The 17,226-nt window shown below is 28.2% G+C and overlaps 1 protein-coding gene across 1 annotated transcript; it reads left to right on the top strand.

The window, feature by feature from the left end:
• Positions 1-10,940: 10,940 nt before the first annotated feature.
• On the top strand, positions 10,941-15,887 carry LOC101214609 (probable sodium/metabolite cotransporter BASS2, chloroplastic). The gene is made up of 7 exons (XM_011652263.2): positions 10,941-11,426; positions 11,747-11,887; positions 13,595-13,750; positions 13,851-13,972; positions 14,062-14,223; positions 15,141-15,201; positions 15,308-15,887. The coding sequence occupies exons 1-7, from the start codon at positions 11,013-11,015 to the stop codon at positions 15,464-15,466; spliced, it is 1,215 nt and encodes a 404-aa protein (XP_011650565.1). The 5' UTR covers positions 10,941-11,012; the 3' UTR covers positions 15,467-15,887.
• Positions 15,888-17,226: the final 1,339 nt, after the last annotated feature.

Here is a 17,226-nt window from a genome sequence, read left to right as displayed (position 1 = left end):
TAAACGAAAATTCAGTCTTAAACAGTAAATAATATATATATATATATATTATATCTCAGTATCTAAATTTCAATCCGAAAAATATTTTTCTTATTAAACTTTTTTATGCTTTTTCTTTTTTCTTTACATATATATATATATTAATATTAAATATTGCAATCTCCAATCTTCCATTTTCATTTTAAATTCATATTTTTATTTTTAAATGGATTATTTCTTTATATATATTAAATATGTGGTCTTTTAAGAAATATAACAAAGCAGCAACATATTTACATATTATAGAACAATTTAAAAAACGAAAAAAACTTACAAACCCACAATTGAAAATACAAAAAAAAATGCTCTGTGATTAATTGACATCCAACGTGTAATATATTTCATTTAGATTTGGTTATTCTTTCCTACACAATCGTTTAGATTTTATAGTCAAATCTAAACAATTCTTTTCAAGATTCTTTAGTATATGATCATTTACATTTGACTGTTTTTGGTACACGATCATTTAGATTCAATCATTTAAATTTGGGTATCCAAATCTAAATGATTTTTTTCAAGATTTTTTTGTACTCAATCATTTATATTTATGTAGCTAAATCTCAACAATTTTTTTTCAAATTTTTTTGTACACGATCGTTTATATTTGGGTAGCTAAATCTCAACAAATTTTTTTCAAGTTTTTTGAACCGATAGTTCTAAAAAGTACACTAAACATAGAGAACTGCAAAGCACACCTATGTATATACTTGCTATTGAGAGGGTGATCGACACTTACAATTTCTCTTTTTTTCAATTTTATTTTACTTTACTTTATCGTTTTACTTTTTTTTTTTTGGTTAAAATCTTATTTTGGTTTCTAAACTATATATCTTGTTCTATTTTGATCTTTGAACTACCTTATCATTTCGTTAAAGAATATTTAACAATATCTTAACAATAGGAACTAAATAGGTATTTCTTAAAATTCCATAGACCAAAACATACAATTCAAAAAATTTCGAAACCAAAATAGAACTGAACACAAAAGTAAAAAAAGGATTAAAGTAAAATTTTAATAATTTTTTATTTTTAATTATGTTGCAACATATTGTCCCAAGGCTGGATTTATAAGGGCCTAAAGCCCAAAGCTTGTTAATTGATGTGATTGTGTTTATGAAAAGAAGAACAAATCACTGGTGAATCTGTTCACTTGGCTGTGAGAGATGAACCCAGAGTTGCATATAAGTACACAAAATTAATCAATATAGAAAGCTCATATACGAATGCACTTCTTTTATACTAAAATGTGTAGTTTCGATGGCGATAGGTGTTATTTCTCGAGTTTTGAGAGAAAATTAATTTTTTATAGAATTTAATTGTGTGTGGGGAGTTTCATTTAATTGTATGATATTTGTTGTTTATTGAATAAATGTATCAGTATTCAAGTTTTTTCACTTAACTAAGGACATTTAAGACATTGCTTCAGCAATACTAGAATTTTTTGTTTTGTTATTTTGTCAATTTAAACAAAAAATTATCATTTATTCCAAGTAAACCTCTTATTTTGCTATTTTTCTTGTTACCCCAGAAATATTAAGAGATATAACATGATTTTTAGACGTCATTTTGAAAAATGGCAAAATCGCATTTTTTTTTTATTTTTTGTAAAATGTATTTTTCACACATGCATGGTATTTTATAAAATACCAATTAAATACCCACATTTTTTAACTGTAATTATTTTGTCTCTACGTTGTAATTAATATGTGTTATGCATTTATGGACCTTTAGTTATTTTCGACATGTAAAAGATATAACAGCCCATATCATAATTTCTTTCTAATATTTCGGGACTCAACATTTTTACAACTTTATTCAATCTTACTAATTTCAAAATAACAAAATTATTATTTTTCAAAATTGATGAATCTCAAAGCTAGATTTTATATCAAAATAACATTAATTGATTGAATATGAAGATAACCAAATTATTATTTTGAATTTGGAAAAATCTCAACCAGTCATTTTATTTCAAAATGACATTAATTCTATTTTAAAATAAACAAATTACTATTTATTTTATCAATTTTCTTTTTTCATGCCTTTTTTTAAGTGATAACTCTACTTATTTGTTTCTCAACTATTTTTTTATTAAATTCAAATTAACTTATTCTAAAAGTAGAGCTAGGATGACTTTTAAACCAAACCATGTTCATTTGATTGAATAACATTAATTAAAGTATAATTTTTATCAATATTAGTTTGACATCTATAAATGGATGCTTATACTCACATTCGCGAACTATAATTATTTCAATATATGTGTTCTTATAAAAACTCCCTCCAATTTAATTAATTAGTTTGTAATTAATTTCGACGTGTTAATAATGTATGCAACCTCATAACCTCTTCTTAATATCTCACTATTTAACAATTTTGTTGAAGATTTTTGACAACTTTTTTTTTTATTTCGTTGAAGTTTTAACAACTTTATTCATTTATTTTATTTCAAATTAAACCATATTATTATTTTTTGTTGGCTAAATCTTAACATTTTTTATTTCAAAATAACCTGAATTAGCTTAATCTTTCAATCCTTAATACTTTGGAAATTAAAATTAATTTTCGTATTAGTTCTTAATTTATTTTTAAAATTTAAAATTTTAACTTGAAATTAAAATTAGTTTTCGTAGGAAGATCTTAATTTATTTTTTAAATTTGAATTTTTTTTCAACAAAATATTCTAATATATTGTGTTTTTAGATAAAACCTCTCAAATTCCACCTACATTTTATTAATTAAATAATTTTAAAAAAAATCAGCTAAAATTTCCCCTAAGAGACAAAGAAGTTGCAACTTTTGTATCTTTGTTCTTTGGAGTGAAATTTTTGTTCCTTCACTCCAAGCGTTTGAGATTTCAGATTGTAGATTTGAAAATAAAAAATGGAAGATGGAAAATAAAAATAGTGTTTGCATGCTTCAAATGTTTATATTCTTCTTCATGAAAATGCATTATAGAAGTTGATCATAGTTTAGTTTAATTTGATTTTTGATTTAATTAAATTAATTAAACTAAAACTATAGATTATGTGAGAGATATTCATTTAAATACGATTTAAATGAAATCGTAATTAAATATGATTTAGGGGTCTTTAAAAAATATAACAAATCAACAAAATATTTACACCGTATAGAACAATTTCGAAAATGGAAAAGCACATAGACCCACAATGAAAAATACAAAAAATGTTATGCAATTAATTGACATCCACTACCTAATATATTTGGAAAACGCATGCGTAATATATTTGAAAAATGATTATTGTTTAGACTTGGAAAACTATCATTTAGATTTAGCTATTCTTTTATACACGATCATTTATATTTAATCATTTACATTTGACATTGTTTAGATTTGATCCTTTAAATTTGGGTATCTAAATCTCAATGATTTTTTTCAAAAAATTTTGCTACATAATCGTTTATATTTGACACACAATCGTCCATATTTGATCGTTTAAAGTTAGATAGTCAAATCTCAACAATTTTTTTATAAAATATTTTGGTATATGATCGTTTAGGTTTGATACACGATCGTTTATATTAATTGGAAAATGATCGTTTAAATTTGGCTATTTTTGGTATACGATCGTTTATATCTGTCAATCTAATATCCCAACCATTTTTTTTTTACAATCTTTTATATCCAGCAATCTAATATCCCAACTATTTTTTTTTACAATCTTTTATATCTGACACACGATTTTAAACAACCAAATAATAACTATTTGAATAAAATTTTAAAAAAATTGCGAAAAAAGATGGTGTGAAGGAAAAGAAAAATTTCAGAAGAAAGAATATGGAAAGGAAGGCTAAACAGAAATATTTAAAAATATGCATAGAAAAGAAAAAGACAATGGAAAGAAAAGAAAATTGGAGAAGAGAAAAGGAGGATGGAAATAAAAAAATCACAGAGGAGAAAAAGAAAATATTGCACAAGAGAAGGGAAGAAAGACGATAATAATGAAGAGTAAACCTGGAATTTTTAAAAAACGGTCAGTTTTATGGACCTTTTCATTTTGTTACATGGATCGTAAATAATTTATCGATTTGTTACATGGGTCGTAAATAATTAGTGTTTTGGTAGATTCAGAGTCATCGACGATGTAAGTCTTCTTCCTTTGTAATTCTTTGTGTTAGTTTCGAAGCATGCTTAATTTAGAATAGAAATTTGTTTCTGTTTTATTTTCTCAATATATTGGTATTTTTTAGATTTCCAAATTAATTTGAGAAATTGTTCTGTAAAATCTTCGGGTGCGAACGACTTTCATCCTTTCATTTGAAATGTAGTATTGGTTTTCACATAGTTCTTTCTTTAAAGATTTCATTTGAAAACGTTTCTCTTTATTTTGTTTGTAAAAAGAAATTTTAGGTGAATTCTTGATTTCATGGAGCTGTAGGTTGATATTTTTTACTCTGAGATGTGTTTTATGATATTTCTTATAATACCTAATAATTCTTGATTTTGACTGTAGGTTTTAATCAAGCGTTCTTCCCACCTCTTCATTTCCTTGTAGACAATATTCTTCCTTTTGTTTGCTTTGGATGGCTTTTCCGGTTCTTGATATTTTGGAACGTCGATACTACCATTTGTTGGTCCGATACGCATTGGGACTTTTGCTAATAGTTGTAATAAAGGCAAGTGTCTTGTTCATGATCCTTTGCTATTGTATATATAAGTGATATTGTGCATTTGTATAGGTACTAATATCTTATCAGCTTTGTGTGATGCTAATCAGTGGTCATAGTTCAAAATGATGTAGACACTTAAAATTACTGATATCTTATCAGCTTTGATTGCAACTAAGAACGCTGGTGAATTGGAAGCATCTTATAGCTTAACAGTATTTACTAAGCTTTTATTATAGAATTTTTTGTGTTTTTTCTCCTGCAAATTATTCCAACTGGATAGAGCTGAATGCCCATTTGCTACTACTGCTACTGTCCTTGACAATGGATAACAGGTTCCTTAATAAATGTCTAGAAATAGAAATTCAAATAGGAACTTAATAAATTTTATATAAACTGATATATGGATGCTACTGCTGCAATGAAGCGGGCACTAGACATTGACCCTACAAACTTCGAGGTGCTTCTTGCGCTTGGTGTGAGTCACAAATGGTCAGTTGTTGCTTCCTTATCTAATTACATGTTGTATATGTTAAATATTGTAAGATCATTATTTCAAACAATTTTTAAAATTTGAAATACAATGATGAAGAATGACAATATTTGTTTTTTGTTTTAAAACAGCCATATATTCTTCTAAGTAATCCAAGGTTGTGTTTGTCTGTAAGAAAAAGTAGAAAACATGAAAGTAGGTTTTTAGAATAACAAAGAGAAGCAGCAAGTGGGTGATGTGCACGTGATGTATGGGGGGAAGGGGGGGTTGGTGGGGTGTTGGGTTCAAGATTCAAGATTCAAGATTCAAGACTTCAGAAACAAAAACAAAATTAGATTAGAGAATACGTCAACAGTGGTGGAGATGTTTTTGGAAATAAATGTGAAATATAAAGAGAAGAAGAAGAAGACAAAGTAACGTTTTCCACGTTCCCAATCAAACAAACGTTCCCTGTGCTCACGGGACTACAAAATTTTACTATTATTTTTAATACTTCTTATTTCCTTCTTTTTTTAATTAAAATGGGTTTTTAATACAATGACATAATCCACTCTTGTTGTTTTCTTAAATAATAATAATAATTTACTTGCAAAATTATATTTAATAAGCTTTAATTAAAAATATATATAAAAAATTGGTTGTGAAATGAAGTAAGATATTATTTAAAATATTTTAATTAAAAATTAGAAAAAAAAGGGAATTGTAAAGAAAATGACGAATTTGATTACATACACTAAAATTTTAGGTTTTATCAATAGTATGCAATGATATGTTTCTATCAGTCCATGAGACTTATATTGTTCGGTGATTTCAACACATTAAAATTATTTTAGTGAAGTTATATATGTTAATACTTTGAAACTATTTCATTTTATAATTTATTATAATATTATTGGGTCTTATGTTCTAAAACTTATAGAAGTTAAATGTAATTCATTTACAGTTAATTATAAAGTGTTGTTATTATAATTTCAATAACTGCATGTTATTGATTATCTTATTAGTTGTCTCATTAACATAAATTCAATAAACTAACACATCCTCAATTGCTTCATGAGACTTGAGTTGTATGTAGAGACATACAAAGATAAATGTTCAAGATACAAATTAAAGAGTCTATAGTATAAAGATAAGGTTGAGTCCCATAGCTTGGTAACACTATAGGTGCGACGACCCACTTTGTATCAGATATAAACACAATGATCCCGTGTTGTGTAGGTGACATGCAAGTGTGTGTATTCTATGCAATGAATTTGCATAAGATTGCGCCACGTTGATATAACTCTGTTTACTAGTTATGTTTCTATTTCAATATAATGATCTAGGTAACTTAGTCCTAATTATGAAAGTATTTTAAAAAAAGATTCGCAAGGAATTGTCCTTTGATTTTCAAGGGTGAGAGTGGCCAAATTGTTGATTCAATATGCTTACCATTTTGGGAACAAAATCGAGTGGGAAGCTGGAAACATAATTACATAAAATGTAATTCACTCATTTTCAACATTAGGGTAAGTAGATAAGTATCCTCTTAAGTGGTGTCTCTGAGACTTGAACAAAGAATCATTTTCAACATTTGGCCTTAATTTTCTTAATTGCGACGTTGTAAATTCGACCACTCTGTAGACGTCTTCAGCTAATCATTCACATATTCCATTCCATTACTTTTTATGTTGTAATAGCTTATTTAATCGTTACCCATTATTTTAATATCAAATTAAATTGTATGTAATAATAAAACATATTATTTAGTTTAAAAAACTAATTAAAGTCGTTATTATTATTAAATGAAAAATTAAGAAAATAAATTCAAAAGCAGAGATAAAAAAGAAATAAAAATCAAAACAACATGTACTTATTAGTTACAACAAATAAAACCTATCTCCATCTTGCTTGGTTCAAAATCAAGATTTTTAAGCATTCAAACAAACAAAAATGATTTGAAATCCATGTTTGAATACAAAGTGCACAAGAACCCTTCGTCTTTGTTTCTTTGATCTTGGGTTCCTCTACCACCACATGTAGTCCACATGGTAATTAAGTTTTCCAAAACAACTTAAATTTTGTTTCAATATAAGGATGAGTGTTCTTATCTTGACTGAAATTATTCCTTGTTGATCTTATGTGTTGAAGACTAGATTTCATTGTGAGTTAAGAAATTATTGTGTGATAGACTTGCTTTCCTTAGTATCAAACTTTTTTTTCCTTCTAAGTTCTTGTGCTAAAAGGTGTTGCTTTTGCAATTTTTAACAAATGTAGTCAGTTTCAAAGAGTATTGACCTGAGAAGTAAAGTTTCAAAGAGTAGGTGTGACTGGATGCTTCTTGTTTGTTTTGAGAGGGAAAACGTCACTTGGACACTTTTTAGAAACTTTATGTGGTTTTCATTCTTGTGTTTACATATTCTTATGGTTCCATATTTAAATTCAACATTCATAGCATTTGAATCATAATGCTTGATCGATTGGTCTATATTTCTGTCCATTCCTCATGTCATTTATGGACAATCACTTTTGTGTTATTATTTTGTTTTTGTATGTGTTAACAAAATACGAGTTAAAGAATTGAGAATAACGAGTTAACGATTGCTTGCAATTGTTGTTGTATTTGGAGAATGTGAGATTCGATTTTTATATGGTTTGTATGAATAATGTGTTTAGATATATATAAGTTAAACTTTTATTTTGGCCAATGTTTATGTGCTATGTTAAACTCGGGTATCTTTTTATGTTCAAAAAACTTTATGACTAATGTGTTTTGCTACTCTAAATTAATATAAGTTATTTTGTTTTGAGATTTTTGTAAGGATGCTTATGACTATTTAAATAAACGTTGTTGTATGTTTTTGAAATACTTTGCTTTAGATAGATTGTTTGTAAATATTTTATCAATAAATTTAGCTACAATCAAAGCTAAGAGAAATATATTGCTTTTAAAAATAAAATATTTCTTATGGAAAAATGAAGGCGCTTTAGGCTTTGGGATTTTAGTAGAAGTGGTCTATCTCGATGCAATATGTAACATTTAGGAAGCATTTTCAATGTATATCAAGTAACATACCCCGATGTATACACATGCAGTTGTCGAGAAAGCCCCGAGGCCATAACAATGTGTCGACCTAGAGTGGTTTTGTCAACGTCTCTGAGCTGACGTTGGAAAAACCAACCATTTTTATGCGTTGACATTATATTAAACAGTTTATACCGATGCTAAAAAAGGCGTCCATATAGGCTCTCCTGATGGTTTCTACTGATGCTTAGAAGGCGTTAGTTAACAACTTTTGTTGACGCTTTTTCAGGCTATGTCGATGTTTTGTAGTATGAGATAATCACTTTTAAAAATATAGAGTTTTAATTTTTAATTAGAGGCATACATGACAAATATATTGATATTTTATCGAAAAACTTTAAAAGGTTATTTTGCATTCAAGATTTTGATTCTCGCCGTTTTGACGTTTTACTTTACTTGATGAATGCATGCTAGATGTAGTTTCATCTACATACAAACCTTTTAATGCCTCAAGTTTGGGTTATGTTGTGATTCATTAAGGTGTTTTTCTTTTCTTTTGTTCTCGATTCTTTCTTTTTCTTGGGGTATGTGATTAATTGTGGGAATATTTTTCTGCAATTTCATAGAGTTTATTTTATGCTTGAATTGTACATATTTTACATTTTTAGTTTATTTTATCTTATCATAATGAAACACATATATGTCAATTTTTTTTATTATACTAAATGTTTTTTTTTCATTTGTTTCAAGATTCCAAAATATATATATATATATAAAGAAGAATAGTAGGGAGACGAGGAAGCCGAGTAGGGGATGTGAGAGATTTGAACATTTGTGTTTTGGAGAAGAAAAAGAAAAAAAAAATTAGATTTTGGATTTATTTGATAAATGTACTAATTGAGTTTTTTTGTTGAAAGAATTTATAGAATAAATTAACAAGATATTTTTTATAGTTATGTACCAATTTAAGTAATATGATTTATCGAGATCATAATCATCCAAATATAAAAGTCATACCATTATTCAATTTGAATGGCAGGACATTTTTCAAAAAAGTTTTAGAGACTAAAATAGTCAATTTTAGAAGTTCAAGAAAGCTAAATAACATAAGATATAAAGTTTAGAAATTCAGATAGAAATTTAAACCAAAATAGAATAAGATACGAATTAAGTTAAATAATTTGATAGTTAAGTACTCAAATAAGTTTGTACGCACTATTTTTCTATAAAAAATTTTGTGATAATTATAATTTATTTTTCGAAGAAAATCCATCCATATATTTAAAAATTCATCAATATAATATATATATTGTAGTGATATCATAAACTTTAAGTTATCCATATTATACTAATAATAATATTTTTATTAATTTTTATAAATATAATAAATGAAAAAATATTTACGGTTCGTATAACAAAATAAAAAAAAAATCCATGAAACGAATGACCATTTTAGAAATAATAATTAATTAAGAATATAGCAACATTTAAAAAAATTGCAAGTATAACAAAACTATCAAGTATCAGTGATAGACTAATATTTACAACATGGTCTGTCGACTTTTATCATCGACAGAATTGGACAAATTTTGTTATATTTGTAATTTTTTAAAATGTTGCTATATACTTAATTATTTTGAATCTAATTGCTAAATTTACAACTATCCATTTAAATATTTTAGGTTTGTCATTCTTTTCATCGTTTCTTTAAAAACAACACCAAAAAAATCTTTAAAAAATGGTTAAGATTTAGCTACCCCAAATTTAAACCTGAAATCTAAATAAAAATTTTTAAAAATTTGTTAAGATTTAGCAACCCAAATTTATGGACCTAAATAATAAAAAAAGTATGAAAAAATTGTTTATATTTTATATGTCATAAATGTGAAAAAAAAAATCGTTTATAAGAAAAAATAAAGATTCTCATTTATATGTCAAAATGTTTTACGTTTTTAGAGGGGTAGTTGCAGATTAAGCAATTAGATTCAAAATAATTGAGTATATAACAACATTTTAAAAAATTTACAAATATAGCAAAATTTGTCAAATTCTATCAATGATACAAGTCAATTACCGATAGACTATATTGTAAATATTGGTTTATTATTGATAAATCATACGAGTCTATCAACGATAGTTTTGCTATATTTACAATTTTTAAAAATATTTATATATCCTTAATTATTATTTCAAAAATATCCATCAATTACAATTACTTTTTAAAAGTCAACTCAAAATATAAATATTTAATAGAAAAAAAAACTTAGATAAATATTGAAATATTTTTAAAATAAAAAACAATAATAATATAGTTGGATGATTAAAGCATGACTCTTAAATAATAGATTTGAATATTTCATTTCTACATTAATTGTAATATTATTCTAAATATTGTTCAATGCAACTAATTTAGTCTTAAGTTAGAAGTTATTGTATTTTATTATGAAAGTCTTCCATGTACCTAAACTTAATTTTCATACTTTTAATAAATCTCAAAATAAATTTTTGTTGTTAATTTATATTATTTTTTAAAATGTCTCTATCATCTATCTCTTTGTAATCAATTTAGCCCACCTACATTATTCGTCTTAAATAAGACAATAATCTAATTTTGATAAAGGACAAGGGAAATGATAGGATTAAGTAATTAAATTAAGATATGATTTTATAGTGAAATGTAAAAAAGTTAATTGGGCAGAAGAGGCCAAAAACTACAAAGGCATGATCGGAGAATCACACAGAAATACTGAGGGAGTGATGTACTTATTTATTTGATCCTTCATTTTGGGAAAACACACAAACAAAACCAAAACCATTATTCTCTTCATCTCATTCTCTATTCATCAAATGTCTTCTATTTCTCTTCAGTTTACCCCTTTCTTTTCCCCTTCTCTGCACCAGGGTCGTCATTTCTACAAGCCCCTCCGGCTCAACCCTCTTCTTCTCCCACCCCCGAAACCACCCGGATACCTCGCTATCGTCCGATCACTACAACGAGATACGGAGCTTCTGCCACTGCCACCACCGCCCCAAAAACAAACTGACCGTTTGGCGAAATTTGTTTCGACCGCCGCGGGGCTGTTCCCTCTTTATATAACAAGTGGTGGCATTGTCGCTTGCATGAAACCGTCGACGTTCTCGTGGTTCGTGCAGAGAGGGCCGGGTTCCTATAGCTTGGCTCTTAGTTTGGTTATGTTGGCCATGGGACTCACTCTTGAGCTTAAGGATTTGTTCAATCTCTTCATGCAGAGGCCACTTTCTGTGAGTTTTTTTTTTATATAAAAAAGAAAATTATCTCTTGAAATGCTATTCTTCGATTTAACAGACTCTGATATCATATAAGATATCAAGTTGTATGTGAAAGTCAATATAAATTATGAAGCTTTCTCTTAGATAGATACACCCATTTCTTCATCCCAAGCTGCGGGCTAGCTCCAATGATAGACTGTGAGGTAGCAATTTGATTTTTTTAAAAAGTAGGGTGCATGGTGATTTGGAATAACATTTTTCGACATAGATTATTCTCCATTGTGAAAATGATTATGAGTTCGTTGATCGTTTTGTTTTCTTTGGGTGGTCAGATATTATATTTATGTGTAGCTCAGTACACAATTATGCCGGTGGTGGGAGCAGCGATCGGAAAGTTTCTTGGGTTAGCGCCAGCGCTTTCCGTGGGATTGATCTTGCTTGGATGTTGTCCGGGGGGGATCGCTTCGAGTGTGGTAATTTGTTTGTCCTTCTCTTCTTTCTTTATTTTCTTTTTCCCTCAATTCTCAATTTCCAAGGATGGGATTGGTGTTTTGGCCTCTATGTTGTTTGTTTATGTAATTAATATTTTTATTAAACGATTTATAATATATTTTTTTCTGAGCATACTCTTTGTTTGGGTATATTATATTTGTTACCCAACAAAAAATTGAAATACATTAAATATAATTTCAAAATTTTCAAAAAATGAGGGTGACAAGAAGACAACTAAAATTTTCAAATAAAATAAAACAAGAGATAATATTATTAACTTTTAAAATAATTAAATATATGACATCATTTTAAAAATTAATTCAAATATAACCGACTATCTCAAATTCTACCAAATAATACAAATACATTACTAATAGACCATGTTGCAAATATTTTTCTATTCACTACTACAAATTTGGTCTTTCTTGACACACACAAATTTTTTATTTCTTGATGGTCATGACAAATGACCATATTTTTCTTGATACAATGTTTATCTTAACGGTCATGTACGTAAAAAAAAATCACCTTATTTAATAAAATTATTTCTCGATGGACAATAAACATAAAAAATAGTATATTAGTTGACTGACAATATTTATCAAGTAGATAGGTTTTCTTGATGGACGATGTCCATCAAGGAATGAATTTTCTTGATTTGCAATGGTCATCATCGAAAAAAATTAATATATTTGCTTTGGATTTTTTTCATGTGTTCAGAGTTTTTTTGATGGGTCTAGGGTTTCTTGATGGACAAAGACAAAAAAAAAATGATGGGCAAAGTCCATCAAGAAAATTAAATGATATCTTGATGGACATTGTCCATCAATTAAAAAATTTTAATTCTGAATTTAGGATAAGATCGTGGGCAAGACTCATAAAAAATGATATTTTGATAGGCATTGTCCATCATGAAAAAACTATTTTTTAGTAAGCACGAAATACTATTTTTTAGTAAGCACGAAATTCGGACCTTCGATAATGGACTCAGAAAACACAATATTCATCAATAGTATTCTTAAAGCTTTACTATTTTTTTTTCAATTATTAATGTCTATACATTTATAATATAATATTACTTTTTTAAAAGTTAACTGTTGTAATCATAATTAGATTGAAATAAGTAACTTTATGAAAACTAAATTAGTCACTGTGTGTTCAACTTTAATGAGTTGAATTAAAAATTTGTAATTTAGAGTTTTTAAAATTTGTATAAGTTGTAGAATATAAGCTTAGCTCTACTGACACATGTATATATCTATGGACAAGAAGTGTCGGGTACAAATTCCCACACCTGTATTAAAAATTTGTAGAAGCGGTTTATAAATTTGGTCATCAATGTTACAATTGTTAGGGACAATTCTCACCTAAGGTGGGTGTGAGAAAAAAAGAATAAGTTTTTATTACATGTTAAACTAGTTTTCTTGATGATCAGGCTTTCTTGATATCTGCCTACGGTACACATTTTTTTTATGTGTTTTGCATATCAAAGAAGACCAAATTTGTAGTAGACATTTTTTGACGTATTTTGCATATATCAAAGAAGGTCAAATTTGTAGTAGTAATCACTAAAAACCATATAAGCAACCGAGAAGTCTATCACGAATAAATTTTATCATAGATAAGTTGTGGTGTGTAAGCTAAAATATTAAATTAATTTTAAAGGGTTAAAGTAAATCATATTTCAGGTAACTTTAATTGCTAGAGGGGATGTTCCTTTGTCTATTATAATGACAGTATGCACCACTCTCCAAGCTGTAGTTCTCACTCCCTTTCTCACTAGAACATTGGTCGGTGCTTCCATTCCCGTCGACGCTATAAAGCTCTCGCTCAGTACTCTTCAGGTCAAACAAATTATAAAACTACTTTTACGAAAACTTATTCTATACAGAATGTCAAACTACCGTCAACTGATTTTATATAGTTTTAACTCTTTCTTGACAGGTGGTGGTAGTTCCTATTTTGATAGGTTCTTACTTACAGAAAACTTGCCCTGGGGTGGTGAAAAGAATCATACCATTTTCACCACTTTTTGCAGTATTAACTTCCTCACTCCTTGCTTGCAGGTTTTCTTTTTCTCTTAAATTTTTTATCATTTTTTAAAATTGTTTGTGCACTTTTTTTCATTAATTATCCTTGTTTTATTTTTCATCAGTGTCTTCTCAGAAAATATAGTTCGTTTCAAATCGTCACTTGTTAGTTCATCGTTGAGCTTCGACGCATCTCCATGGATTGCCATAAAAACGATGTTGTCTGAAGAGCTGGGAATTGTAATACTTGCAGTGTTTTCATTACACCTTGCTGGTTTCGTCGTGGGGTAAGTCGTCACCATCTCTTTCTCTCTTTGTCCGCACATGAATTTGGCTGTGTGAATGCTTAGAAGACCTAACAATTGTAAGATGACTTGTATAGTTGGAGAGATCAATTAACTAGCTAGTTGAAACTTGTACTCATCAAAGGAGAGTAAAATGGGAATTAAGCAGAAAAATAGTCAAGCTTATATGTGAAATAAATCCATATTTATTATGAGTTTCGTTTAACTTTTGAAATGTAAATTTTGCAAATAGATCATTTTGAAAAAGCATTGAAGGGTTGACACACTCCAAATAGTTTTTGAAATATTTTCAAAATTAGTTCTGAATTTTGTTTTTATTGTAAGAAGTTAAATAAAAATGACTTAATTTTGGTAAAATTTAAAATATCACTTTATTCACCTTTGAAGCAGTAATTTAATTTTGTAATTGTGCTATCAAACAGAAACTAATTACACATATCGTTAGTATGAAGAGTAATATACCTTTATAAGTAGATTTTTTAACATATATGTACATATTTTAAATTAGAATTTGTTTCATTCATATATCATCTACGATCTTAGTTCATCAATTACGGCTCTCATGTTAATTCAAACGTCAGTTATATTTTTTTTCGACGTAACATTGATCAAAACTAAAGATTTGATTGAAAATTAAATTCAGAGTTCCAAGTGTGATTCAAGAAGAGGAATAAGATCCTAGTTAAGTTCTAGAACTAAACTTATAGGCCACTTGGGAAACACAATTCAAGCTATATCATTAGATCGGCCAAAAAAATAGTTCACCCTATCTAGAGTAATGATTAAGCTATATACATAATATGGAGCCCCCGTCAATTGAAAATCAATGCTAATATCGTAAACAATGAATTGACATATTAGCAACCGTGTGTTTATCTCATTTTTCCCTCTTTTTACAGCTACACGATAGCCGCCATCGGAGGGTTTCGAGAACGAGAACGAAGAGCTATATCCCTTGAGGTATATGAATAAGAACTCAAATGACATTATATTCCTTCTTTATTTTATTCTTTTTGGATAAAAGAATTGAAATTAAAATAGAAAATATGAAATGAAAAATGATCAGGTAGGGATGCAGAATTCATCATTGGGAGTAGTTTTGGCAACAGCACATTTCAGTTCAGCAATGGTGGCATTGCCAGCAGCAATGTCAGCTGTGATAATGAACATGATGGGAAGCAGTCTTGGATCTTTTTGGAGAAATATTGAGCCTTCTGCTCACTAAAAACAAGAATTCAATTATTAAATCAAGTTGGAATAAAAAACTTGACATACCAATTTGAGGAAGGGAAACCCAGCCCTTACTAAAAGCTTTAACTTATAGGCTTCTACAAAAAGCAAGTTGAAAGGTAGGGCTTTACATCGGACATTGATCTGATTGATGATCATAATTTGACGGCTGTTTTCATTCATCAGGGTGGGCTGGAACTGACATCCATGGCTACAAAACTGCAGGCCTCTCCTTTCTCATCTAATTACATCTCTCCCTTGTTTTTTCGTTTCTTCTTTCTCTTCTAATTTTGGTTCATGAACTTTCAATAAGGCTTAAGGAAGTGTTTGGAGTTCTTGGATCCACCAATTGATTATTATAGTTTGTGGATTATAATAAAAAATGTTGGTAAGAAAATAAGAAAAGTTAATCATAATTATACCTGCTTTGTTTTTAAAAATGATAAAAGAAGAAAAAAGAGCTCAACTTGCATATAAAAATTTAAAATGTCGCAAATGCTCAAACCATTCATAAAAACAAATAACACTTGATACATTTGATATACTTATGTACTTCACTCATATATTGATATACTTGTCGATCTTGTATGCACTCGTTTATAGTGATGTTGGTAAACTTGACACACGATTATATAGGTGCAAACGATTTTGGTTGGGTCTAGTTTTCAACTAAATCGACCCGATTTGATCTAGATAAGTTTTGTACCGATAATGACATATCTAACCCAACTCGATTTGGGTCTCGTGTGGGTCAGGTGAAAAGTGACGATAAGTGTAAATTAAAAATTAACCCGTTTTTCTTCTCTCCAAATCTATACCCACTAGGCGAGTCTTCTTCTCACTCAATCTTCTTTAATTTTCCTCCTCCTCCAAGAAGTCCTTTTTTTCCCTCCCCTTCGATTTCCTTTTTTTGTTCTAAGTAGGTTTCTTTGGATGAGAGAGAAGAAGAAGTTTGGGTTTAATTAGATTGAAAGTTAAATTAACCCGCTAGCATAAGAGAATCAAATTAAAAAACTCGAATTTTGAAGATTAAGCATGGTAGGAAAAATTTAAGAAAATAAAATTTTGATTGCTTATCTTTGAAGCTCGAAATTCTCTCCCTCAATTCTTCATGAAATGGGATGAAATCAAGTTTGCAAATTGGTTTTTGAGTCTTCCAGAGAAAATGAGTCTATGAACACACAAGTATTTTTTGATCTCAAAAATCCAACAAGTTCCATATCATCCAAATTACACAATCAAATCGTGTATTATATAACCAAAAATCACATGCAAACTTATTACTAGTATTTAATTTAGCTAATTCATACTGAGATTTGTGTTTGATGGTAGAAGAAACTAACACACTAATCAAGTAGGCTAATCATGATTGTACATATACTCTTCTCGTTATAGATATATCTTGTGTTCCATTGATTCAAAAGGTTAATAGGAGTGTTATTAAAAGATAATTAAGAAATATGCAAAGTTAATCATAACCCAAGAAGCTAGTAAAAATGTAGCAAAAAGTAAGTTCATGGTAAAACCCAAAAGGATCTATGTTAAGGAAATACACATGTACATATTTAATAAGAGATCAAGAATATAATCAGATGTGCAGATGGGTTTTTTGTGGTGACAATGCAAAAAAGTAAAAGAGAGAAAGCAAGTAAATGGTTTTGTGTAATTAAAAAAGATATTAGCACAATAAAAGTAATAGAGTCCTGATCTCAATCAAATTAAAGTCGGAATTAAAATATTTTATTGCATTCTTTC

This window comes from Cucumis sativus, chromosome 3, assembly GCF_000004075.3.
Source record: "Cucumis sativus cultivar 9930 chromosome 3, Cucumber_9930_V3, whole genome shotgun sequence".
NCBI classification, from domain to species: domain Eukaryota; kingdom Viridiplantae; phylum Streptophyta; class Magnoliopsida; order Cucurbitales; family Cucurbitaceae; genus Cucumis; species Cucumis sativus.
This window is presented reverse-complemented; position numbering and strand designations above follow the sequence as displayed.